General features: G+C 42.0%; 2 protein-coding genes across 4 annotated transcripts; one reads left to right on the top strand and one right to left on the bottom strand.

Moving 5' to 3' along the window:
* The first annotated feature begins 201 nt into the window (after positions 1-201).
* Positions 202-5020, top strand: ino80b (INO80 complex subunit B). Of its 2 annotated transcripts, none has more exons than XM_015946434.3 (5): positions 202-430; positions 656-848; positions 929-1080; positions 3901-4037; positions 4201-5020. In XM_015946434.3, the coding sequence occupies exons 1-5, from the start codon at positions 385-387 to the stop codon at positions 4663-4665; spliced, it is 993 nt and encodes a 330-aa protein (XP_015801920.1). In that variant the 5' UTR covers positions 202-384; the 3' UTR covers positions 4666-5020. The 2 variants fall into 2 exon arrangements, with proteins under 2 accessions (XP_015801920.1, XP_015801919.1); XM_015946433.3 differs by having other exon boundaries at positions 3865-4037.
* On the bottom strand, positions 4865-27871 carry intu (inturned planar cell polarity protein). 2 transcript variants are annotated; one of them, XM_015946432.3, is made up of 17 exons: positions 27704-27871; positions 23921-24510; positions 22143-22228; positions 16109-16324; positions 14437-14555; positions 13465-13554; positions 10664-10741; positions 9733-9916; positions 9565-9618; positions 9319-9381; positions 8960-9178; positions 8151-8243; positions 7685-8071; positions 7461-7555; positions 7178-7367; positions 6395-6537; positions 4865-5171 (listed from the first exon to the last, which is right to left on the bottom strand). In XM_015946432.3, the coding sequence occupies exons 1-17, from the start codon at positions 27787-27789 to the stop codon at positions 5060-5062; spliced, it is 2805 nt and encodes a 934-aa protein (XP_015801918.1). In that variant the 5' UTR covers positions 27790-27871; the 3' UTR covers positions 4865-5059. The 2 variants fall into 2 exon arrangements, with proteins under 2 accessions (XP_015801918.1, XP_015801917.1); XM_015946431.3 differs by lacking the exon at positions 27704-27871 and adding an exon at positions 25084-25378.

The following is a 27871-nucleotide window of genomic DNA, read 5'->3' as shown; positions in this document are numbered from 1 at the left end:
AAAATTTAAACATTTTTTTCTTCATTTTGAACACGTATGACCGTTTTTAAATAAAGCTTTGATTTGATTTGATTTGGTTGCCCGGGGTGCTATTATGTTGGCATAACACCTGTTCCGGAAAAAACCGGAAGTAGTGCTGCAGACTAATCGTCCGTGTTGTTAGCTTAGCTTAACTGCTGTTTGTATCTAAAATGTTAAATTCTGGTTTGTTGGGATGATATGTTTTCGTGCAGATACATTTTTGTTTGGTAGACGATACTTTAAACTTTAGCTTAAATACTAAAGAACTAATACGAAACTAGCATAGTAGAGTGATCGGAAACACCAGAATGAATCTGAGGAGTTGTGTTGACATGTGAAGCAGTCCTGTTTTTAGCCATTTTAATGGGGAAAAGAAAGGACGTGATGATGATTCACCCCAGATTTCTTGGTGAGTATGAAATAATAATCGTATTAAATTTAACTTGTATGTTCATTTGTGGTTAAACTGCTGGTTTCCTGTAAGACACACCTGATTTAGGATCAGATTTAACCAGTCATTTAACCATAGCATCACAATCACAGACATCATTTAATTGTTACACTTATTTTTGTTTTTATTTCTCATATTTGCTTATTTCCTGCAAAACGAACAAAATAATTCCTCCTTGTGCAGGAGAAGGTAGCTCCAGCCTGCACAGCATTCACAAGCGGAAACACAAAAAACACAAGAAGCATAAGAAGAAACACCACAGCTTTGCTGAGGCCCCAGAGCCAGTGCCCATACCCGTGCCCGTGTCCATCCCTCGGGCTCCACCTCAACTCAGACTGAAGATCAAACTGGGAGGACAGACTCTGGGTACCAAAAGGTGATCTCTGTGTGCGTGCGTGCGTGCGTGCGTGTGTGTGTGTGTGTGTGTGTAATCTAGCTGCGGTCTCTCTCTCTCAGTGTTCCCACCTTCACCGTCCATCCTGGCGTGGCTCGTCCTCCCTCCCCACTGATGATCATTGATAATGATGTGGATGATGACGACGACAATGAAGAAGATGATGATGACGATGAGCCCTCTGTGCCTTTGGAGCAGTACCGAGCCTGGCTAGGTGGGTAAAGTTTCTGAAAAAATGTAGCCAATCGTGCAAACTTTCTCTTTAAAGGACACAGTTTGAAAGAAAAACACAAAATAGGTGGAAAAGCAAAAATTAAATGTGTTCAAACTTTATTGGCTGTTATTTAAAATTTAAAGAGCAAAGAGTTCACTGAGAAACAATTTTTTTCTCATTATTTCTCATTTTATAGAATAATTAACCCTATGATATTTAAAAATAACAAACCAGACGTTAAACCCTAAAATGTATAAAGCAATAAAACCCAGATGTGAACTAAAACAGGGTGGTCTTGCTAATTGGCCATTCAGTGGCCATTTAATGCTCTCACCGCTGAGGGAAAGAAACTACCCTTCAGGTTTTTGGTCCTAGTTTGATGCTCTGGTATCTTTTTCCAGAAGGCACCAATTGGAACATCTTTTGAGAAGGGTGGTAGAGGTCCCTTGTGATTTTCCCACCTGCACTGCAGCAGCGAATTGTGTGTGGTTTGTCTAGGGAGGGCAATGGACAGCCGACAATCTTCTGTGCTGTGTTAATAATCCCTTGTAGCCTCTTCATATGGACTATAGTGCAGCTGGAGAACCATACACCCATACAGCACAGGATGCTCTCAATAGAGCACCAATAGAAGGACACCATCAATTCTTAGGGAATGTTATTTTTCCTGATGGCCTTCTTTGCCATCTCTTCCATGTTCACTCCCCAGGTTAGCCTTTTTGTTATGTAAACTCCCGGGTATCAGAAGACTGACACATGCTCTACCCAGACCCCTTTAAAAAAGAGTGGATAAAGGTCCATTGTCTTATTCCTGAAGTCCACTATTATCTCCTCGGTCTTGTCAGTGTTCAGGAGCAGATTATTCTTTGAACACCATTCAGTTAACGGTTCCACTTTGTCTCTGGCGGGGGTCTCACTGGTTCAACTCCCCCACCAGTGAAGCGTCACCCTCCACCTCACCACCACATCTGGACCTCTTGCCAGAAATGCTTGCTCTTGTTGCTTCAGATGCTCTTCAGGTTTACTCCTTTATGGCCTCCTTGATACCTCGTCTCAGATTTGGCCTTGCTGTTCTATAATGATCTTTGCCAGATCTGAAGGCAATGTCTCGCTCTTTCAACCGCTGCCGGACTTCCCTGGTCATCCAGGGTTTCTGGTTGGGGAAGATGCGTTTGCTTTATTTTTTTTACAGTAACAGTATTCATGCAAGTCTCAGTCTAGCACAGCACACTCTGTCAATAATTCCAGGTTTGGATCTTCAAAAACTGCCCAGCTCGTTGTCTCAAAACAGTCCTGCAGCTACAAATAGACATCAACAGGCCCGGATGGGATGGTCCTCGGAATAGGGGCAGCAGATTTTCATGACAGGAGCGTGTGTTGGAATCAGCAGCAGTGACAAATGATCAGAATGGGTCAGGTGAGGGAGCGTTTGTCACGGATATTCGCTCTTCTTGTGGCGCACTTCACATGCTGATAGAGATTAGGTGGCCCTAGCTTCAAGTCCACATGATTAAAATCCCTCACAACCAATAACACCGCCTCTGGATAGCGGCTCTGCTTAAGGCTAATGCTATCATCAAGATGAGTCAAAGCCGTGTTAGCTTTAGCATCCTATGAAATGTACACAACAGTGATTATAACTGCGCTGAATTCATGCAGCAAATAAAGAGGTCTGCATTTCATATATTCTAGGTCTGGGGAGCGACGACTGTCCACAATCGCTGCATCTGCGACAGTTTTTATAAATAAAAGTAATATAAAATAATAAATATACTCAGTCACTGAGTTTTTAATGCTGGCTGAACATGAAAATAGTCTTCTACACCTATCTCCTGTTTTAGCTTCTGATAAAAAAAATAGGTGGAAAAACACTCGGTTCAGAAAATCCTGACAGATCTACATCACACTGTCACCTAACATTCATGGAGTCATTAACTCACAGTGGAGAAAGCCGTTTTTGGTTTAGCATCCAGGAAACAGCAGAGAACGTCTCAGCTGGTACAAGCTAATTGTTAGCATCAGCAACTCCACCACACAGCAGAACTCCTCCAGACTGTTGTTATTTGTGGAGATAAAACATTAATGTTGCAAAGCAAACAGGCAGTGGTGGTCGTGCTGCTGTTAGCCAGTCATAGAGGAGATGTGCAAACATCAGGAATTAGGACTCCGAATCCTGCCGTCTGACGTAGGGCTGGGTAATAAATCAAAAATGTATCGTTATTGAAATTTCTGAATCTTATCAAGAAAATTTTTCCCATGTCAATCAGTTTGATAATAAAAAAAAAAGTAAAGATGTGTGTAGGTTGGCAACGTTCATGTCCCTTTAAGAAGCTGTACCTTCTTGAGTCACATAAAAATGCGACTCAACGTAACATATGTGACAGCCCCGTCTAGTGGACAACTTTTGTTTCTGCACATACCTGTAGTTATCGTCCATTTATCGTTATCGAGGTGAAATCCTCAATATATGGCGATATTGATTTTAGGCCCCATTGTTCCAGCCCTAGTCTGAAGCTACTTTCTCCTTCAGATGATGTCTACGTCCTCAAAGAGGTGCACCGGAGCTTTGTTTCTCATGAGAAAAACTTACATAGCAGTCATTCCTGCTGGAGAGCCCTACAAATGTATTAAAATATGAGTGAAATTGATCTTTAAGAAATGTCTAAATAAATAAATTTTGTGTTTAAATCAACCCAAAAAAGGTACATTTATCTCCATATGGAAGCGTTTTTATTCATAGCTTGCCATAAATTAGTAAAAAAAAAAAAGGTTTTTGTTTCCCAGATGAAGACAGTAACCTGGCAGCATCTCCTCTACCAGACATGGATTCGGACTCCATGCTGGGCGGGCCTGTGGACGAGGAGGAGAGATGGCTGGATGCTCTGGAAAAAGGAGAACTTGATGACAACGGGGAGCTGAAGAAGGAGGTGGATGAGTCTTTGCTCACCGCCAGGCAGGTGAGAAAAAGAATTGAGGAGTATTTAGAAAATTATGAATCAGTTGCATCTCACTAATGTGGCGTAAAGGTCCGACGCTCACTTAAGAGGCTCAGAGAGATGATTTAAGACTTTGAATCAACCGTGCAGCTTTCATCTCTTGGCGGGGTTTGGTTCCTTACAGAAAGCCCTCCTCCACAAGCAGCAGACCCAGCCTCTGCTCGAGCTGCCTATGGGCTACAAAGAAAAAGAGATGACTGCTGAGATGATGCAAAAGCGGGAGGAGCGAGCTCGAAAGAGACGCCTGCAGGCAGCCAAGAAGGCAGAGGAGAACAAGAACCAGACCATCGAGAGACTGACGAAAACCAGCAAGGCCAAAATCAAAAGCCTGAAGGAGAGGAAGTCCAAGCAGAACCAATGCCCCATGGTCCGCTACAGCGACTCAGCACAGGGAATTACCATCTCTTTCCCTGCAGGGGTCTCTGCTCCAGCCTCGGCTCCCCCCTGCCCTCCACCGGCGACCCTGGTGAACTGTGGTGTGAGCGGGTGCTCCAACATTAAAAAGTACTCGTGCTCCAAGACCGGGGTTCCTCTCTGCAGCCTGGAGTGTTACAGGAGGAACCTGCTGCTAGTGCAGAGCGCAGCCTGATCCTCTGCTACCATGTCATGTTGCTTTTCTGCTCTGTTACTTTTTAAACATCCTGATTATATAAAATGTTAAATTACCTGTTAAATAAACCAAATATTTATGATTTTGTGGCTAAATAAACACTTTAGGTTTTGATATGGTTTTCCCTCAGCATGGAATAATGTGTAAGACAAAATTGCGATCAAGTAAAACACCTTCAAACAATACGAAACTGTTGCATTTTAATGTTAAATAATGTTCACTTATATAGCAAATGAGTCTGTTCTTTATACAAAACTGTACAATATTATAAATGAGTAACAAAGACCATTTATGGTAATAAAACGACTCCTCTGTCAGTCAGCTGCAGAAGTCAGGCCGCCTGAAATCGCATCATTTTAATAAAAGTAAAGCATCACAGAGCCAGGCCGAAGGAGAGTCTGAAGGCCATTTCTACAGGAACCTCTGGCACCGAGTCGTGGAAGCAGACGTAGAACTCCTGAGGAACGGGCTCCAGCAGCATCCTCCTGGAAATCAGAGAAAGGTGTTGTCGGTGTACAATCATTCTGTGTCTCTTTAACTTGTGTTTCTTGGTTCTTTTTAAACACAGAAAAGTTTTCCTTTACATTATTAGCTAACGTTTTGGCTACTTCCTGTAAACATCGTCAGAGCGTGATGATGCTGGCTGTGGTGTCGCCCTCTGCTGCCCGCGCCCTCCTCACCGATGACAGTCCCGTGTGTGATCTAACGCGTAGGCCCCATCGTCTCCGTTTATGGTTCTGTGTCCACATCTCCTTATTTCTACCAATTTCTTAAACCATCTTTTGTAGTTTTGTCACTCTGTGGTTATGATCCCTGTTCTGTCCCAGTCCATCATGTGGTTTTCTCTTGTGCAGTGGTCTGTTATGGCTGACTTCTTTATTGTACTTTCTGCTTCTTGATTTGCTGCTCGTGTGTAGGGCTGTCGCAATAATCGCAAAAACAGTATATCGCGATATTAAGAAACCCACCGCGCTGCATGACGTGCCACCGCAATTACTGCACTTGATTAAATCTCGCGACAGCGCATGCTGAGAGGTAAAGTCCGCGCTGATCGAGGAGATAGTAGGGCACTTTTTTTTATTTCTGTTAGATGTTGCAGCCAAATTTGCATTTCAAAGTTAAACCTCCTGAATGTTGTTTTTAAGTTGTCAGAGAATGCCGTTACTGCCCTTTGATCTGCATTCAATAAAGTGTTAAAAATGTCCATGTATTTTTTTCTAACATTTTTTAAATGTGTAAGCACAATGTTTCAAAGGAAATATTGCCATGAGTTTAGTAATTAACAAACAAATTTGCTAAGTACATAAATAAAAACGGGGTGCAATAATATCGCATACCGCAATATTGAGCTGCCCTGACTCACCGCAGGGGGAATTCCTCAATCGCGACAGCCCTACTCGTGTGTCTTCAGTTTGTTTCTTTCTCGCACTCCTTTCTATCACGAACAACAGAATGTAGACGACATCGTCACAGCTCTGATGATGGCCGCAGCAAGTAGCCGAAACGTTAGCTAATAAGGTAAAGGAAAACGTTTCTCTTCTGTTTAAAAAGAACCAAGAAATACAAGTTGTTGCTGCTGCAGAAGCTTGGAGGGGAGGTGAACGTCTTCCTTTAACACTACACGATCTTCACTCTGGTCCCCTTTTTTCTGTTTCTGTTCATCTCTGACACATAAAAAGAGCAGATAAAAGCAGACGGGCAGCCGTACCCTATAACCCAGTAAGTCATGGTGGGGGCAGGTTTCTTCTGGTCGGTCCAGTTCTCCGGTTTACACTGAAACAGAACCCCGTGCTCCTTGACCGGACCCAGGCCCCAGCCAGCGTCCTGAGGCCGGTCTGCCCCCCGGCTGCCCTGCACGAGACAGACGGTTAGAGGCACTTGCGGTCTTTCCTCCAGACAAAAGTAGTGAGGTGATCACAAAATCAACACAGCATAGCAAAGGTGGTGATCTTGAACACTGCTCAGTCCCTGGCTATTGGTCAGGCGGAAACGGCTGCAGGCAGGAAGCTCTAGAAAAACCAGCCACTCCACCCTCTAGCCAATCAGACGCTGACGTTGCGTTTCCGGAGCAGGTCAGCACGCTTGGAACCACAGCGCAGCAGGTACTGAAAAGTTGGGGCAAATACCGATCCGTGCAGTTAGAAAAGACTGTCAAACCAAACCATTGGAGTCATGAAGAGATGCGCCTTTGGAAAAGTGGCTTTAGAAATCTGCCTTCAGTGTATGGAGGACTGCCCCGCTGTCTGACATCCCTAGCAGTGAGTGCACTTGTTTGTTGTCCAACAGCATGTGGAGGCAGTTTGACAGACAACCGTAGAAGTCGGTGTATAGGACTGATTGAGAGGAACCAACACCTCTAGTTTGTGAATGTGCACCTAGCAAACTAACAGAGCTAAAACATTGTTTTGTGTCGGTCTAGCGATGCCTTCAAATGCTTGCGTACGACCTGTGATTGCCATCTGTAGGTTAGACTAACTGCTGTTAGCCTCACCCTGGCTGGCAGACTCTGTTGCAGTGCAGCTCGTATGGAGAGGCAGCAGTGGTGGAAGTTCCTGATGAGCTGTGGGTGGATGGAGCCGCTCAGCTGTGCCACTTCTCTGTGAGTGGGAGCGATGAAGATCCCCTGCACGCTCTCCATCAGAACGTAGTGAAACAAGGTGTTTTCTGCACCCGATGTTAGTCTGTCAGACGGAAACAAGACCAAAGGGTCACCTGTTACTGGGACGAGTAAATCACTGAGTGGTGAGAGATACGGGTTCCTCTCCATCACCTACTTTATGTTATTGTACATCTCCTCTGTCTCCCGCTCCGTCAGGGTCTTCTTCAGGGTTCCCAGGTAGAACGGGTTTGGGTGCTTCATCCTAGGAGTCTGATGAAGACAATCAGCCCATCAGAATAAAAACACGATCTACCAGACACAAACTCAATTTAAAGACACTCACACGTAAATGAACAATTATCATTCATATTCCTCAAAGAGATACATTTTGAAAAGAACCTTAAAGATGGCTCCACTCCCATCAGAACCCAGAGAGTCCCGTCTTCCCCCAAGCTTCCTCGCTGGTTCCGGGGACGATCCAGACCCTGACCCAGCATCCATCTGCCCCTCACTCCCGCTGTCCGACAAGCTCCTCTGAGGGCTGGACCGGCGGGACTTTTCACCGAATAGGCTCCGCCCTCTGGACCCCGATGAGGAGCCTTTGATGGCTCCAGCGATTTTGCTGAGGATGGGAGAAGAGGAGGAGGCCAGGCTGTCAAGCCGGTCACGGGCCGTGACAGCAGGTAGGAACCAATCAGCACATGAAAGACAGGGAGTGGGCGGGGCATTTAAACGCTCCTCTATGCCTGGCTCCAACACCTCCAGCTGCAATAACGTGGCTTTCACCTTAAGCCAGACAACACGTTTTAAAGTTTACTTCTCCTTCCAGATAATAATCACACTGTTAGATGAAAGGAAAGCCCACCTGATCCACATAAACACAGTCAGGTCCTGGAGAGCCCAGAGCGGGAGAAGCACAACCAGCTGCTTCCAGCAGAACACACTGTATGAAGTGTCTCTGAGGTGCAGAGACAGAGGGAGTGCAGGAAGGAAGCCACAAAGTCGTATTAATGTCATTGATGACGTTAGACAAGATAAACTTGCTGAAAACACAAAATAATTAGCACCTAACTCGAGTCCAAGTCAAGTCACTAGGTCCAACAGACCAAGACTAAATCCCAAGAAGAATCTCCCAGTCTGACGCCCACTTTCAATCACCACTTGTTAAGCTTGCACACAGAAAACTAACTGATACTGCTTTTGAATTAGCATGTAGCCGATGCTAATGCTAGCTTATTATATTAGGGCAGATTACTGGACAAATTCAATAACCACAACTTTCCAAAGTCTTTGAATTTTATTATTTTAAGTATGTTTTATCATTCTGCCACATGCTCCTACGTTAGCTTGGTGCTAGCGTAGACGGGTTGATTTTGCCAGTCTTGTCTTCTATTGTCCTCCTACACACCCGGCGCTGCTTTTTCTGACTTTTAGGAAACATCTGTAAAACCAAACCGCACAATGCGCGGTACGTGTGTGGACGCTTTCTGGATATGTTGGCAGCGTCACACGGCGGAGCATCACATTTGCACGTGTCAGAGGACAAGTCCAAGCCCAAGTGATTGGTATGCTTTTGAGTCAAGTCACAAGGCTATTAAACATGACTCAAGTCAGGGATGGAGTACTCGACTCAAGTACTCCATCCCTGATTCGAGTAGATAACCACCACCGTACCAGTCCCACGATGAGGAGGAAGCGCTGTCCTTGTGGCTGGTTGAAGCCCGAAGCCAAGCTGATCTCTGCGTTAGCTCTCTGCTGGGGGAACACACGTCTCCAGATGACTAGCTGACCCACTCTTTGCTCTGACGCCAGCGGCAGCAGGCAGTAATGCTGGCAGTACAGACACACGTCCAGCAGGTCCTCCTTTGGTAGGTGGTTGGCTATCAGGTAGGACTGGGGATAGGGGACAGGCTGGATGAGTTTCTGTTATGCTAAAGGCTCACTGGTGTCTGCACATATACAGAGGACTGTCTGGACTCTAGGATGGGGGTGTCCAGTGTGGAGTCTGAAGCTGATTCTGGGTCAACACTCACCTTGTAAAACAAACAGGAACCGAGTATCACATAGAGACGCCTCAGGCCAAAAAAGTCTTCTGACTGCAACAAGAGAAATGATGATTTATGTTAAAGTGAAGCTTTCACAGGTGATACGTGTTCTGAGATAGATGAACAGGCGGTCCTAGTAATGATGCATGCTCTCAGCTTCATGAGCACAACACATGTATAGATACGAACTCTTACATGAGCACCTCTCTGACAGTAGACTCAACAAGTCCTCACCATTTCTCCAAAATCAGAGGACTCAAAGTCAGTAAGAACTGTGTCCACCTCCATCTGTGGAAAAACACCCAAAAATAAAGGTTTTGATTTTATAAAAAAAACATGATTTAAGATAAATGAACACAAGAGGGCGTTAGAGTTCCATTTCTCCCAATGACAGCATACAACCTTGATTTCTGGCGGCAGAGTGAGCCATTGCATCGCTGGTAAACCATCCAGGAAAAGGGTCGTTGACACGTCTGGAGATGGTGCCGAGGATCCTTCCCTTAAACGTGTAGGCTGGATGAGCTGCTGGAAGAACAGGCAGAAGAAATGGTCCAACCTGGGAGCATGGTCCTCATTGCAGAACGCACTGCAGAGGACATTTGTGTTAACAATAATAATAACTATAAATCAAGATGTATTAAAGGTGTGGATCATTCATTTAATCATTTCACTTTTAGTGGTCTCTAGTAGGAATGAATGCCTTGTAAATCATTCTCTAGCGAAACAAAGCTCCGGTGCGGCTGTTTCAGGGAGTAGGAGCTAGCTGAGCTTCAGACGGCAGGATTTGGAGTCCTATTCCCTGATATTCAGACATCTCGCTTCTGACTGAATAACAGCAACACAACTCTACTACTGACTGTTTGCTTTGATGTTTTGTCTCCACAAATGCCATGTGATGGAGTTGCTAAAGCTAACAGTTAGCTTCTACTAGTCAAGACGTTCTCTGCTGTTTCCTGGATGCTAAACCAACAACAGCCTTCCCCCTTTGAGCCAAGATGGGTGAGTCCACCAATGTTAAGAGACAGTGTGAGATAGATCTGTCAGGCTTTTCAAACTTAGCATTTCATTGTCTATTTTCTATCAGAAGCTAATACAGGAAGTAGGTGTAGGAGACTATTTTCATGTTCAGCCTGGATGATAAACTCAGTGACTGATTAAAATCAGAAAAAAAATATTTTAAAAGTGCTTTTTCTATGTTCCACAACTTTAGGAACAAAGCAAAAAAGCAAGCTGAGGCTGAGAAACAGTGAGGAGTTTTCCCTTACTGAGTGAACTCATTACTCTTATATAACCAGAAAAAGGACGTTTAAACAAGAACCACAGGAACGCAAACCTGTCCAAGGAGCCGTACATCACTTTTAATGTCCGAACTACATCTCCAACCACCGTCTGCAGAGACAGCAGAGGAACCCTGCAGGGAGATGTGGAAAAAAACCAGTATAACTAATATTGCTCAAATATTTGGATTATTAGCAGCCAAGAAGACAGAAACAGAATAATTGCTCTCCTTTTTACAACTGTGGGTGCAGAACTTTGAAATATAAATAATGATTCTGAGATTATGAGTCACTGGGCAGACATGATTTCTGATGGGTTATAAAACTCATTAACCGTTATTGTATACTATATGATATAATAGTTAAAGAGGACCTAGAACAATTTCACACATTGGAAACGTTGACCCTTCTCAAACAGGCTAATATCCTTTCTACAACCATGAGACATGGTAGGAACAATAGATCATTTTTTAAACTTTAAGCTAGAGCTTTGACGTCGACCTCAGTAGTTGTTGGGTTAGAAACTTGACCAGTTTCATATCTGACACCACTCTGCAGCCCTCTACTGAACAAAAATCACACTTGATAGTTTTGTGGAGCAGGTAAGTGTCATAGGGGGCGCTGTTTGCCAGCTTTACGGCTGTTAGCTGTAATGCTAGCGGTTAGCATTTTCAGTGTGCCAATCACCAATAAAAAGCACAAGAAAAGAAAAATCTGAGTGAACATCGACGTGGCCTACACTAATTTGAGGGAGCTAAAGAAGGCTACAAAAATCACAGACTGATGGTGACCTGGCTTTGTTGCTACTGGACTTGTAAATACTATTTTTTTGTCCAACCGTGTGGATCTTTCTACTCTGTGGTTAATTTTAGTATTAGCTGGTTTAACAGACTTTTGGTATGGTACGTTAGACAACCCAAGCTGCTTATATTAAATAAGATAAATGTGGTTTTGAATTCTACGCTGGTTTTATATCTACTCATGACGCCTGCAGCACTTGGACATTTACTGAGAAAGCAGAAAGCAGGTTTTTTTTTAAGAATACTGTTAAAGAGGAAGGGCTCTAAGGAATTTAGAAAATGGTGTTTTAGATACAATACAGTTGGTGGTTTTAAAGTTAAGAATAATTTTACAGCCACACACTTTTTTAACCCTCTGGAGGCAGGCGTTGCAGATTTGCCACAGTTAAAACCTACCTACCTGGTTACTCCACATACGTATTTCATGAGCATTTTCTTTTTTACCTCAGAAGTACCCCCGAAGGACTTATTTGTTCGTCCTTTCATCAAAACTTATATTGAGCCTGAGCGGGTTAAGCACTGATTTTACAAAACAAATGTGGGAAAAAGAAGTAAATGTTTTCATGGTTCTTGCACATTTGACTAAAATCTAATTCAAGCCATTTTCAAGCATGTTCAAAGTTTTCCATCATCATACACCAGCTGTGATTTTATGCATCAACAAAAATATATGCTCAAGACAATTATAAGTCTGTTGTCTCACAAAGGTAAACATTAGTGCTATAATGATTTCCTGTTGCACATTCAAGCACCTGCACTTGTGTTTAGGTGTAATGAAGTGGGGGTTATTACATTTTAATTAATGAGCCATAAGGCGTGGGATTCCATAGGAAATATAGAATCCACCTTACAGATCGAAGGGTTATTTAAACCAGAAGATTGGATCTTTTTATTGCAGAGATTAGATAAGCGTTACGTATTCCCTCAGAGACAACAGAATAGAGAGAGTCAAGTTTAAAAGTTAAGAATTTTATTACTAACAAATTAAACTAGCCTGACTTTAAACTAAATGTATAGTGTAACTAAAAATGGATGAGGCGGTGAATGGATGACCTGTGATGTAAATCAGAACGGCAAATCCGAAGAAGCGATTAGTTCCGACGTCGGGAACTGAGGATGTTGTTTTGAATTAAGCTTTGGTTAGCTTCAGAAAAGGCATGAGACACCATTTGCCGGTCTACCTTTGCCTTCGGTGGAAGTCCTCTGTAGATCAGGAATATCGAGGTCCAGTGAACCCTCTCTGGAAACCGAGCTGGTAGAAGAAGCCGCGGTTCCAATCAAACCCGTCTTGAGTTACTTCCGGCACACGACACTTTTATTGGCATCTGGTCAGACCCAAGTCTGGGTCGGTGGAGCTTTTATTCTGAAAGGAGCTGTTGTTGCCGCTGGTTGTTATAGCGACGGGATTTTCTAGCTTGCCGTTGGTTTTTTCGGTTAAAAGTTAAAGGTCAGGACTGGCCACTCCGTCACTTTCTCTGTAACGCTTTGAACTGGCGTTAGAGCTGACGTGGCGTAGTTTTATACCTCGGATGTTATGGTTTATTCTGATTGGATCAGTGAAAGGAATGTGTTGTGTCTTTTTAACACTACGTGAAGTGAGTCCTGTTGGAACACTTAAAGTCACAGTACTTATTATTTCTATAGGATCATAATAAAGTAATTAATATTTTGATTTCACAGGTCGGTCACATCTTATTATATTGACTAACACTTTGATGGATTAGCTTTATTAAAATAGAGTTCTTTGATTAATTAAAAGAAAAGAGTTCATTCTTCGTTTTTCTGTTGAGCTGAAAATAAGCAGGTTAGAAGGAATGCATGAGACCTTGAGACCATATCTCATGCAGACTAGTTCTGAGCAAAGAAGGGAAAAATGAGAGTCATTCGTTCCGTTACATAGGTTACAATTAAAAAATACAATTTTTGTGCCGTCTCTCATCAAAAACGTTACATTTCTAGAGCTGTTTCCTGTGGGTTTTTTTTTTTCAATCAAAACATGCCATTAGCTGCATTAGTGTGACATCTAGACAGATCTGTGTGCAGCAGTGTTCATCTACCTCTCAGCAGGAAGGCCAATGACCAGCAGGTTGTTGGGCTCCTTCCAGTAGCCAACATGAACCAGATGTTTCCCGAGCAGGAGAGAGGAACTGAGCGAGGGAACAGATAAGAAATCAGAATCAATTTTGTTGTCACTGAACCAGCGTCCCGGTACAATTACATTTCATTTCAGCACAACCCGCCCAAAAGCAGACATACAGCAAATAAAAACACATAAAGAGATTCAGGCTGACTGTGGTATGCAGCTGCTTCACAGCGCTCCCATATATAACTCTCAGCATTTCTAAAGCAAAATCCAACTTCTTTAAAGCAACACTAAAGTTTTTAACACTTGGATCTATTGTTTTCCATTTGTTTTCAGTGGTTCTTGAGCCATAAACTTGATCAACTTTCCATTGGACAGTGCTGCGTTGCAGACCAGAAACTGCATTAAATTTACAGTCATAGCTTTTTACTATGCTGGTAGCTAATGTATATGCTAGCAGTTAGATTTTTGAGTTTGGGTCAATAAAAAGCACATGAAGAAGAAGTTTACTTTTTTTGTTGGCATCACCTGGGAGCCTGGAAGAAAAATTATGAGAGTATGTCTTTGGAGGTGAAACAAAGAGCTACAACCAGAGTGAACATCGACGCGGCCTACACTAGTTTGAGGGGGCTAAAGAATGCTATAAAAATCACAGACTCATAGTGACCTGGCTTTGTTGCTACTGGATTTGTTAGTAATATTTTGTCCAACAGTGTGGATCTTTTTACTTTGTGGATTATTTCAGTGTAAGTTGGTTAATGTTAATGTTGGCTCGTTGTTAGCGCTAGCCACACAGGCTGTGCAGGACCGTTTACAACAGTTCCGCTTTCAACCAGTAAGAGTGAGAAGCAGGACATTTATTAAGTGTTGCTTTGATGCACAGATTTAGACACCATCTTTGTTTTCATACAATAAAATGATTGTCTTTAGTGGTTTTGGTCCCTACCTGAGGATCCTCCCTCCTGTGACGTTCTCCAGCATGTCACAGAGTGTGAGGAAGATGCCCCTTACTCCTTTCAGCTGGCTGGATGCTTTGGACGAAGGGTACTGGTACAAAATTTCTTCCTGAGAAAAAAACAAAACAAAACAAAAATACAAAAACAATGCAGTTAAGAAATTTCTGGCTACAATTTTGCACCATGTCATGAAAATTACACATGCGGTGTAGAAAAACATCTCTGGTTAGCCTAGACAGGGAAAAATGGTACCTAAAAATGTGAAACATCTGACTTTGGATGTTTCAGTTACCAAACGTTTATGTGTTCTGTAAATTACAGACAAGCCACGTGATGTGCAATGTGCCACATCGACAGTGTCCTCTAACTCGTGTTTCTCTCTGGAAGGAACAAAATCTTGCTTTTAGTCTGGAAGACAAATTCAGAGAATTGTTGTGAGATTAGCAATACTCCCAGCATGTTGGAGGACAAAAAGCAGCGATCAGTAAGAAAAAACAAAAAACAAAACCTGAATGACGGATTACAGCTCTGGAAACCAGAACAGAAGTCCGAATAAAGATTGAACACGAGGCCGAAGCTACACACACGTACGGCTGCTGGAAGTGTGAGTGTGAGCCCCTGCTTCATATATAAAAACAAACCACATCAACAAATCGCCACAGAACCGACACTCAAAAACACTTTTATATTTGAGCAACCCTGCAATCATCAAGCTGATGAATCAAAGGCAGGGATTTGGAGGGTTCCTGTCATTTCCACGAGTTCAGGTCACCAGATACTTTGAAAAAGCACAAGAAGACACATAAAAAGTTACTACGGACAGTAAAGTACAACCTGAAATCAGCTGTCCACAAAGAAATGTAATTACAGAGTAAGAGAGTGGTAAGTTGTCATGGCAACATCTAACAAGATCCTTTAGAATCTTTCCCACAGCCTTACACATGATTTAATTAAATAAGATTTATTATTTATTTGACTATAAATAACAAAACTTAAAGCTTTTATGTAAAACGATCATGAGAAGAGCTCAATGGATCATGATCGTTCATTGTACAGATCTTTTAGTTTAATCTTGGCCTCAGCAGGAAGGAGCTGGAAGCCGTCCAGAACAGCAGCTTTCTCAAGCTTTTTCACTTTTAAAGTCTCTCTCCCAGCTGAAGTTGTTCGTCATGCTCGATTATCGGGACACGCTTTCTAAGGCAGCTGATTATAAAGTCTGAGGTTGCAATGGAGGTTTAAAGGCTGCATTAAAACACTGAATAATGACACAACGTTCCCATGAAATACCTTCCAAAAGAATGGAAGAATATTTGGACGTCCAAGCAGCTTTTATGTTGCTGCGATTTGTTTCCCAATTAATCAAGGTTATACAAGATTTATTTGTCCGTTCTCTGCTCTAAAGGGAAGCTTTTCCATTTAATGTTTTTAAATGTTTGTTTGTAGACAGAACATCCTTCAAAATAAAAGTTTCTAGAGTTAGTCTGGCATTTATTTTGTTGACTTTTTCAACCTTTTTACATTAAAACATTTCAATTCCTCTTTTAGCCAGTCAGTGGCAACTGCTGTAGCCCCAAAATTCAAATTTCATCCATATGCACTCAGCACACGTTTGAATTAAGTGACTGAAATGAGAAAATTGGGACTCTTTTTCTTCACACTGACCTCCTCCTGTAGAGATGCTGAGTCCAGTTTAAGCGACAGGTACATGGCAATATGAGGGATGTGTCCTATGGACATCTGGAGCTCAGCTGTGTCCTCCCCCCACAGGAGACGCACCAGCTGGCTGACGGGTGGAGAAGCCTTCATCTTCTGGACCAACAAGGAGTCACTAGGGCTGTCCCTGGCCACTGGAGCCACCGTCTCAAACGTCAGCTTCACCTGGAGGAGGTGGAGGGAGGAGATCACAAAAGGATCACGAGAAGATCAAACAGGAGAACATCTGAAAGCATAAATCTAACCACAGTTGAATGAAAAGCAGAAACAGATCTGGAAGTTTCCGTGTGTGCTCGGCAAAATAAAAAAATCACACTGAAAAAGTGTCGAGACAGCAGATGTTTTCCTTCAGTCAAGCATCCAGCTGTACCATTTTCCATTCATGCTTCTCTATATCTGTCAGCCATTCAGAAAAACTCTGACTGGAATCAGCCTGAGTGCAGACTGGAGGTAGGTTCAGTAGGGAAACACTCTTCAGAGTTCACCTATACACATTTACATCATCTATAGGCAGAGTCTGTTTAGAGGTGCTGAAAACTCAGGGGTTTATAAATTATTATCCCGGCTTTCCAATGGATGCATTGGTGGCACGTAATGCCTGCGAAGCATAATAAGTGGCTATTAGCCGCCATTAAAGTCAATGGGTTTGCTTCCACTGGGTGCAGGACGCTAAATTTACACATCGGATCTGTGTTTTACGTGATACGCTTCCAGAAAACGTCAAGCTCAGTGTTTCAGATAGGGCCACAGGAAGCAGTGTAAAGAATTCGGCAAATTTCAAAATAAAAGATTTGTGCATATTTCCTGTTGCTTAACTATAAACACGTTGTCATTACCATCAACATTTCTGTGGCCGAGGTAAAAACAGCAGAAAATAAACAACAAACTTTTTGGATACATGCTTATGTCTTTGCTTATTGTCGCATGAACTGGCAAAATCACATTTGATCATGTAAGAGTTCAAATATCTTGTGATTTCGTGATCTGACGAGACCAGCTGTGTGGAACGCATTCCCAATCGCTGTGCTCCTAAAATGCTCTGGGTAGGAAGGGACGCACTGCTGAGGTCACGATGAAGAAGTGTCTATTACCCTGTTTTGCATCTGGTGGAAAGTGCGGGTTAGGCTACAATCAATATAAACTACCATAAAAATACATTCATGATAAAAATACACCACGTAAATTTTTTTTGCAACATGGACTTTACCCCAAATCTATGCTGGAGGCATCAACGGCGCGGAACGGCAGCAGAACTTTGCTGCTTCCAATAGAATCCATTGAAGTCTAGGGATTTTGTGAGCTCGCGAGTACAGCAAGGAGGACGGAGAGGAAGCTGCTCCATGGCTGAAATGCTCTCTCGGTGTGGAATGACGCACCACGAAGCACGCAGGTAAACTGTCCCGCTGATGCCCGTGCCGCCGATGCCTCTGGTGTGGATTCGGGGTAAGTTTGAAACATGCAGACACTAATTTCAGCATAATTAACTTTATACTTGATCAATCAGCCACATGAGGAATAAAATACAGACGTGGTTGCTATTAAAGCAGAGAACAGCTGCTGCAGAATCCTGGATGCCCAAGAAGGGAACAAGTGTGCATAAATATGTGTCAATGTTTTGGAAATACAGCCAATAAGGAAAGAAAGTGCTAGACACCGTACTACAGAGCGTATGCTATAGTTTACATATGTGACACATAGCCTGTGTGTTTTGCTCTCATTCTGTCATCTTTGGAACAAGGTCAGCTGGTAGTTTACCCTATTAGCATGTTTTTCTGCTGCTATAATTTGAGTTTGCAATCTTGTTTATTGCAACAAATCCTAGAAGATGACCTGCAGCTATCTTTTGAAGAACGTCTACGGTTATTGCAGACGTAGCGGCCATACAATAAAAGCGATGCTACGGTTGTTGTTCTCTTCTGCTTCAAAAATTAAATAACAGATATTTTCAGTATTTTTCTTGGTTCCTAAACATCTTTAGCTGACCAAGTACGTTTAAAAGAAAGATCATGTTACGAAGTCAAAAAGGGTCAAGCTGAAATTTTTCTAATCCAACCATCACTTCCAGAAGCCTGTCAGCTTTAAACCACAGGCCACAGGCCTCACGAGCAGGCCTCCACATCTGGGCTCCCGGCTTTTTTAGTCAAGCTTACTGGTAGGGTGTTATTAAATAGGCAAACACCAGATTATCACATGAGGAACCCTTTAAGCTAATGATTCAGATCAGAAGAACTCAGTTCCATAGGCGAGTTTCACTCACACACACACACACACACACACACACACACACACACACACACACACACACACACACACACACACACACACTCACACACACACACGCACGCATGCATGCACGCGCGCACACACACACACACACACACACGCCTGTTTCTTCAGTTGTTCGTGATTTATAAATGGGGATATAAGACACCAGTTTGAGTGGCTCCAATTTAGAGAAAAAGATCTCAAACGGGCAAACCTCAGAGTCGCGAAACGGCTGAAAAAAGAGGCTGAGTGGGCAAACTGCAGCGCTTTCTCTCTTCATAAAGTATAAGGATGTGGTCAGAGACGTGAGTGTGCTTTCACTAAAATTCCACTCAGTTGATGTCAGTCATTTTACCAAACACACACACACACACACACACACACACACACACACAATAGTTCATCTGAGGTTAGTGAATGGGATTAGTGGCTGACTTTAATACCATTATCTGTCTTTCCATTCTTAATAAATGCTGTCTGCTCCATGTGGGATGGCCGCCATGCTTAAAAACCACCCAACATCAACCCCCCCTTATCCCCCCAAACACACACACACGGAAAAATCATTCTGTCAGCAATGCGACTCTATTTCAAGTCTGAAAGTCTTCCTGCAGCCTGAGGAACCTGGTTATTTTTCCATAAAATCTTCCCCTGCAGTGTAATTTAGTTTCCAGCTACATCTTCTAATCAGCTGAGCTCTCGATGCCACAACAGCTTCCTGTGGCACCAAAACTATCACGCCACTGTCCGGTTCACCCGCCATGTTCGCCATCAGCTCAGCATACACTCTGTCATTTGCAAATTCCTCCTTTTTTGAGAGTTTGATCTCTGGGGGAAACACTCAACAGAGAAACAGATGGTGGATTTTTGCTTTATTTTATTTTTTTCACGAACAATCAAAGCATCAAGTCTCAGCGACTGACCAAGTTTGGCCTCTGTTTTCTGTGCATATTTTAATAGTTTAGAAGGAGTAAAACAGCTTGTCTAAAAGTAATTTAAGGCCTGCATTTACTGTCCATCCATGTCTGGTATTTGTGACGGACCAGAATCCTGAAGGCAGAAATGTGGCCAAGACAAATCATAAAAACTCCAATATGAAAAAGTGTTACACAACATTTGGTCATAAAGTATAAACGGATCTCTAAATCAGAGATGGGACGCTCTGTAATTCTTAGCTATGTGCTTTTGCAGTCTTAGCTTACACACTAGAGAACATCGGTACACTGAACTACCACAATATTCTGTGTTATGATCAGTGTTGGACAAGTTACTTCAAAACTGTAATGCATTATTTATTACTTGTTACCTTCATTTTAAAGTAATTACATTACAATATGACTGATTTTAAAATGTAAGGCATTACACTACTTTTGCATTACTTTAAGTTACTTTCACCAAAACAACTTCAATATGAATCTGGTAATGTGACGCCCAGTGAGCTCATGACATATATGTGGAAAGTGATGTGGTGTCTGAGCTAGGGTTGCTGTTAAAAACAGTCAGATATGATAACAGTGCTTTAAAATGATTGTTTACTACAGTGGTTCCTAACCTGGGGGTCCCAACCCCCACAAGGGGGCGCCAAAGCCTCTCAGTGGGTCGCCAGGATCTCCAATTTAAGGGGTTAAAACTTCATTTATTACTTGTTTATAGCCTACATTTTGCTCACATTTTTTTTTCATTAGGGAAAAGTTTACTGATATTAAGACAGGAAATAATTAGTACAGAAACAGTAACACACTTTTAAGAACATTTTGCTCAGCTCACTGTTTTATTGTCAAGTGTCAAAAGTTCATTAAAGATAGGACTGGTTGATTAACCACAGACTTTACAGTAAATAATCTAGTATAAACATTTAAGTACATTTTGCTCAGTGTATTTTTTATGTGTCAAACGTTTATTGAAAGGAATGATTGATTTATCAGTGTTTACAAGAAACAATGTGATCAGAAAAGTAATACAAACTGTCAAGCACATTATGCTCCGTTTGGTTTTGTTAATGACTTTGTTCTGTACTGGAGCCTACTATTACTGTTATCTATTGAATCAAAGCATATTAAAATGTGCTTGAACAATTTTATCATTTCTTAATAATGTTTGTACTGGAAGAGAGAATGGGAGGGGGTCGTCAAAAATTTTACTGGTAAAAAACGGGGTCCCTTGGGAAAAAGGTTGGGAACCACTGGTTTACTAAATAAAAGCAACAACAACCTGTACTCTCAGCATGCTGCCATCTTATAGGGCCATCTGAGCAGGGAGTGGGGTGGTGGGGGCTCCAAGCCCATATTTACCTTGGTCCCCAAATGGCTTGATACGGCCCTGGATGTGGGACTGACTTCTGGGGTGATCTGATTCTATCACATGTATAAATATTAAATGTTTATATATTATTGCTTTTCACTGGTAAAAATGTGCATTGGGGATAAATCTACCTACTTTTTTCTTTTCAAGCACTTAGTTTTGTTTTCTTGATTTTATTTGAATAACTTCCTGCCCTTTCTCTCTCTAACCTTCCTGCACGCTGCATCTTTTCTCCTTCTTCCAGAAAAACTGTTTTCTAGATGTCCTACTTTCTAACTATCAGCCAAAGGGATTTACCGAACGCAAAAAATAAAAATAAAAAAGCTTAATATGCGCTGCGCTCAAGCAGCAATGAGTTGAAATCACTGGGGCACCGATTATGAACTCAGCTGAAAAGTACATGAAGTACCAGAGAATGTGCGCTGATATAAGCGATCGCAAACGAATTACTTTGTTTTGGTGGAGCGATTTTGTGAATATAACAGCGGCCGCGCGCAGGACGTAGCTGGAGTATTTGAGCCATTACCACTGCGTCCTCTCTGCTCATAGAATGCCCGCAAAGCTGAGTCCATAAATGACGTCAGATAGGTGGATACTGGATCTTTTTTTCAGGCTTCCTGCAATTTGAATTTTTAGGAAACCCACATCTTGATTCTGGGTTTAAAAATGCATTGTAATTACCGCTTTACTGACAACTGTACCGAGTAAATATTACCATTTTCTGTCCCTGTAATGCCTTACATTACCACATTACAGCAAAAAGCAATGCATTATAGTAATTAATTACTTTTGTACCACGTTACTCTCCACACTGGTTATGATACTTAAAGGATGTTTTAAGCAGTGTATGGATTTTTGGTAACACTTTACAATAAGGGTCCATTCAGTAACGTTAGTTAGTGCATTACTAAGCATTAACATTCTCCCTGTCCTGATAAAAACACAACATAGAAGTTGCTACTACTAGTTCACCTGTTCAGTTAAAGACTATAGAGTTTATCTCTTACTAGAATATCCACTAAGAAATCACAATCTAACCATAGAAACACTACTTGGTGTGTGTGTGTGTGTGTGTAGGAGACTTTTTACTGATTGGCTTAATGAACTGAACTATAGTGGAATGTTTACTGTGTGAGGTGCCTTGAGAGGACTCTTGTCGTGATTTGGCGTTATATAAATAAACTTGAATTGAATTGAATTAAAAACAATTTAAATATTAAGAACTACTTTACCATATTAACTAAAGCATTCCTAAGCAGACAAATTTTCTAATTAAATTCAGTCTTAAAAATTGAAAATATTGTCTAGTTTTTAGTGTGACATTTTATATTCTATCACCAATACACATCCTTAGTACACACACACACACACACACACACACACACACACACACACACACACACACACACACACTGACCTGCGTTGGTCCTGGGATGCAGGACAGAACCCTCTCGATGTTCTCCGAGGTCACCTCAACATCGTCCACAGCTACAAGCACATCGCCTGAACAGGAAAAAGATTTTTTTCTCAGTAATGCTCTGCCGAGCCATGCTCGCCTCTGTCAGTGCGCCCCAGGGCAGTTGTAGCTACATTGTAGCTCATCCCCACCAGTGTGTGAAAGAGTGTGTGAATGGATGAATGATACACTGTAGTGTAAAGTGCTTTGGAGTCCTTACTCTGAGAGGCGCTATACAAGTGCGGGTTATTTATCAATTATCATAGTGCTGTTTGTTTAGGCATTTTTAGACCTAAGATAACGTTATGTAACATGTCTTGGCTGTAAAACTTTAACTTACAGCACAAAGGCCCATGCTTTTTCAACTTTAGACGATAAAAAAGCCCCTAAAAGTTTGGCAACATCCTATATTCTGAGTCCAATAACAGTTGCTGTATATTTACTGCTGTATGGACTAAAGGTCATTAAAAACGCTTCACCTGCTTGTGTGCAGGAAGGCTCAGCTTCAACGCAGTAACACAGCTATTCCAGGTATTTAACCACTATAATGGTTTAAACATGTTGCTGCACAACATAAAAGCTCGTCCAAGCATGATGAGGGTCGTTTGTTGTGCAGCACAGCTGGCACTCTGTTGCGTGATGGCAAAAACTGCCCAGTGATTAGCTCAGGATTACAGCTGTATACTTGATGTTTAATCCACTTGATAAAAAAACTCAGTCTCCACAGTCTGCACGCATTTCTGATGAAAGCTGCAGTTTAAAACACTGGATGGATTTGTTTTCTCTACACTTGGACCCACGCCCAATACTCGCACTTCCACTCTTACGTCCTTGAAGAGCAAGTCACTCCAAATCAACATTTTTTTTGCTGATGAACTATATAAATGAGTGTCTGATCATGCTGTAGACAAATGTAGTCAATAACTCGGCACTTTAGTGCATCTTAGTTAAAATTTAAATATTCTGCCTAAAACTGTCAGCGATGCACCTTCGTCAGGTAAAAACTCAGCTCTGCATTTGAATTTAAATCTGCCATTGCTATTGGCTAAGAGGTACACTATGATGTTAGATGGTACATTATGATGTCACAATGTTGTGAGTGTGTGTATTTGTTAGCGGCTCCGCCCTCTCAGTCTGCTAGGCAACAGCATTTTTCAAACAGGAAGTGGGAGTTGAGTAAGAATCTGGTAAGGGGTGACTTGTTCTTTAAATTGTGCGTTCACAGTCAAGGGGACGGGTGCGAAAATTGTCCCAATTGTCAAGTGCGGAAGGTGACCACGCCCCTTTTGCACCCTTGATCCGCACTTTCAGCAAACAGCATCTGGCATATCGGCATTCTACACGGTCGAGGACGCAATGCTGTCCCAATTCTGACCCGCTCGGCTTTTACGCATTATTCCTGGGGATGAAACCTCACAGATCCAATTCCAGGTATGACCCAAAAGACTGGTTACTTTGTGCAATTCATTCCCACCAAATAACTTTAAACCAAATCCCAAACCTTTTTCTTGCCCCACAAACCTTAGATTCACTTAAATGGTAATATGGGGTTATGCAAGAGGCAAAAATATCTAAACACAAGCTAATTACGATTAGTAAATGCGGTTGTTAACCAGTCAGGGTAGCTCCTCACCTCAGAGTAGTCTATTGGTCAGACCTTGTTTAGTAAAAAGATCACTAACTCAAAAGAACATCATATGTCTGTCAAAAATGGTTAAACATTAGAAACAAAATCTCACCTATTAAAATTTGGCCACATTTAATGGCTGGACTGTTTGGTATTAATCCATGAACGGTCAGCCATTCCTCCTGCCGGACTCCTACCGGATCTCCCTGACTTGTGCTCTGAAATGGGCGATGCACCACTCCCAGCAGGGCTTCCAGCAGCCCTCCGCTGTCACAAAGAGGTGCTGATGAAGCTGCTAATCGTCTGGGGTTAAGGTAGACACACACTTCCTTCAGCTGCTGCTGAACTGTCACTCCCTGCCTGTGGCCTGGCTGGTTCTTTAGGATGGAAGCTGGCGGCGATGAGCTGTCTTTGCGCCCATCTTTTCCTCTTCTGCGTTGAGACTGGTGGCGTTTTCTCCTCAGGATCCTGGCTAGCCTCTTGAGGGCAGATTCGCGCTTTGTCCGCGAGCTACATGGCTTCTTTCTATTTTGCTCCGTGATGATCTCTGCCTCCTTTTCACTAAAGCGAACGTGATTGGTGTTAACACACAGGTTAGCAGCAGCCCGGGCCAAAGCGGCCTCCTCTTCACCTTCACTCAGCTCCAGGTAGAAAAGCTCCCCGTTCTTCTGAATTTCATCCAACCATTCAGGCTCCAAATCGCTGAGAGAAACAGAAAAGGGAGTTTCGTGGTAAGAAAGATGATAGCAAACATTCCCATGACATGAAATAGAATCTAATCAGTTCTACAATCTTTATCAGTTTTTTTGTTTATTATTTAGTATGCAAAGTTCCATTATGAGGGAGTAACTGTGTTTGATGGCTCTTTTAACTATTTTATCACATAAAAAGATAGAGATCTGACTTTTTCATTCACATAAATACATAAATCCTTGAGTTTCTCATTTTAGCCATCAATTTATAAATAATACTTTTATTTCTAGAAACCAACTCTTTTGCTATTTTATTTTAAAACTGAATCTATCTCAAATTAAACCAGACATATTTAAAGCATGTGGAAATAACATTTGAAAGGGCACCTACACGTGTACTTTAAACGCACGAGTTTTTAAAAGTTTTTTTTTATAGTTTCTTGAAAAGCTAGCAAGAAGAGATGGAAACAGCACAAATGAAGGGACATTTAGAACATTCAGTGATCTTTGTAATGATAAAATAACCCTCAAACGTGAGCTAAAGTTGTGTGTTTCTGGCAAAAGAACCATTTTACACTCTTACTCGGTTTGGCTGCTGAAACTCGATGATGTAGCTTCACTACCACTGTCACACTGGGCGTCATTTTCCTTCTTGTGGTCCCTTAGAAGAAGGTTTTCTTCACAATAGCGCGTATTTTCTGAAGCCATTCGGGTTGAAAAATCTTCCTTATCACGCGCGAGCTCGTAGTAAAATATTTTCCTATTTCTCTTTTATCACGGAAACAAGCAGCAACATTATTTCGCCATATTGAAAACATGCTCACTGCAAGTCACGTGACAAGAAACCGGACTAACTGATTGGCTAAATGATATAGTTGCCCCTGACAACGCAGAAACTTTCAGGCGGGTCGCGTCATTTGGAATTCTAGGATGTCCAAGGAAGATCCCGCCTTTCTCGTCTCTGATTGGCTTGAAAGGCTCTACTTCGATTGGCTATTTCATTTAACAGCAAGTGCAGAGCTGTAGAAAAGAGCTCTATACAGCTCTGGCTAAGTGCTGACTGTGTCCTTCTGCCACCAGCAGAAAACTGTTTTGGGGAGTTTAGTACAGAAAATGTGAACTTAGCGCTATAATAAACGTTCTGTCCTGGTTTGCCAAATATTTTATGTTTTATGTTTCATTAAAACAAACTGAAAAACGTAAAATGTGAATTTTAAATCTTGTTGCATTTATCAAACTGTTGGATTTACTGAATATCTCTTGGCTCTGAAGCATTAGAGTGCATAGGATAAACATATGTGCCTTACCTAGGTATGACATTTAATAAAACTTCCCTATTCTGGCAAGCTGTGTGTATCAGGTCTGTTTCTTCTCTAGAATAATGAAAACTGTTGAAAAATAGGTCTAAATCATAATCAGCTATAACTTAATTTTTGATTGAATGATATACATCTAATCTGATGATGAGAGATGTGCTCTAACTTGTAAACAGCCTAAACCTATTTCCAACTCAGGAACATTGCTAGGCTGAGTCCCATTCTGTCCCGCTCTGAACTTGAGACAGTTCTCCACACCTTCATCTCCTCACGCTTAGACTACTGCAACTCTCTTTTCACATGTCTGAGCAGAACCTCCCTGAACCGTCTACAGGTGGTTCAGAATGCCTGTGCTCGGCTTCTGACCAAGTCCTCCAAACACACCCACATCACCCCGCTTCTCCTCCAGCTTCACTGGCTGCCAGTCAACTTCAGGGTTCATTTCAAGATCCTGGTTCTGGTCTATAGGGCCTTACATGGACAAGCACCATCTTACATTGGTGATCTTCTCAGTCCCTAAACCCCCAGCAGGTCCCTGAGGTCCAGTGATCAAAGCCTACTGGTTGTGCAGCGCTCCAGGCTAAAGACCAAAGGTGACAGATCATTTGCTGCTGTGGCCCCCAGACTCTGGAACTCTCTCCCCCTGAGCCTGAGATCAGTGGACTCAGTGGTCTCCTTTAAAAAGCAGCTGAAGACTCACTTGTTCAAGCTGGTTTTGGTGTGACCTTCATCATCACTCTCTCTTTATTCTGCTTTCCCCACCTATTCTGCCTTCCTCAGGATCCACTAATTTCCCTCTTTCCTGTTCACTCTCTCTCTCTTTCTTAAAATTTTTTGATTCACAATTGCCTATTTTTGCTCATTTTAAATATATTTTTAAACATTTTCTAAATGCTTTTTTATATTTTTAAATTTTTTGCTTTTGTGAAGCGCCTCATGATTTTTATCTTGAGAGGCGCTATAGAAATGATACTTTCTGCTTCTTCTTCTAAAGCAGGATAGCTTAATAATAAAGTAATAAGATAACCCCAATAGAGCCAACAGATATAAAGTCAGTCTACAGTGTGATAAAATGCTACAAGAATTATTACAAGTTCACGTTTGATGTTTTTCAGGCTCTTTTATGAAAGAAACTGAACCTGGTTTGTTGCTAAACAGGAAAGGAAGTTTATTATAGCGATCAGTTCACATTTTCTTCAAAAAGCTCCTCAAGATCTGACTGTAAACATAAAAACCTGCAGCGAGAGAAAACTGTTTCCTCTTAAACGAAATAACCAATCGTAGAAGAGCCCTTCCAGCCAATCAGAGGCGAGAAAAGGCGGGACCTTCCTTGGATATCCTAGAATTCCAAATGACGCAGACGGGTCGCACTGAAAACGAAGTTTGTTTAACCCTCTAGTTAAGAACGACGTCTCCTGGGTTGTGTTTATTCCCACCAGAGGACCAGAAATGTGTTTTAGAAAACGGCTGTTTTCTTTAAAGGTGAAAATCTTGGTTTAGATATAAACGTGTTATCGTCAGGGACACGTGCTACATCACCACCAGCCAGGTGAATTGACGTAAATGACAAGTGGGAAGAAAGAAATCACTGAAAAAGTATTAAAACTCTGTCAATGTACCAGAATCACACTGTCAAATTAACTACAAGCAATGCTATTCTCTGTGAAAGGCACTTAGTAGGGCTATTGTAAGTCGAATTCTAATATAAATATCAGAATTATGGGGTTTGATGTGATCAAGTTTACGCATATACCTTCAGCAAGCATCTCTGCACAAGTTTTGCCAACCGCTTCGGTTCTGGCACAGTGCGACAGCCAACAAAAACAACATAAAACAAAACCTAAACGAGTGCCCTTGTATTTAAAAACATAAAAGAAATCGACGGACCTGTAAAGGAGAACACTGCGAACCGAGTCGAAGTCTTCCAAGTTCTTTGAAAATGAATTTCCATCAATAGAAAGATTAAACATCATTTGTGTCTCATGTCATCGCTGGCAGATATAGGTAACTGAGCAGTTGTAAATTAGGGTTTGAAAGCATCCAAGACCAAAGAGA

The sequence above is a fragment of the Nothobranchius furzeri genome, chromosome 2 (assembly GCF_043380555.1).
Source record: "Nothobranchius furzeri strain GRZ-AD chromosome 2, NfurGRZ-RIMD1, whole genome shotgun sequence".
NCBI lineage: Eukaryota > Metazoa > Chordata > Actinopteri > Cyprinodontiformes > Nothobranchiidae > Nothobranchius > Nothobranchius furzeri.
Note: the sequence above shows the minus strand (reverse complement) of the source record. Positions and strands in the feature narration are given on the sequence as shown.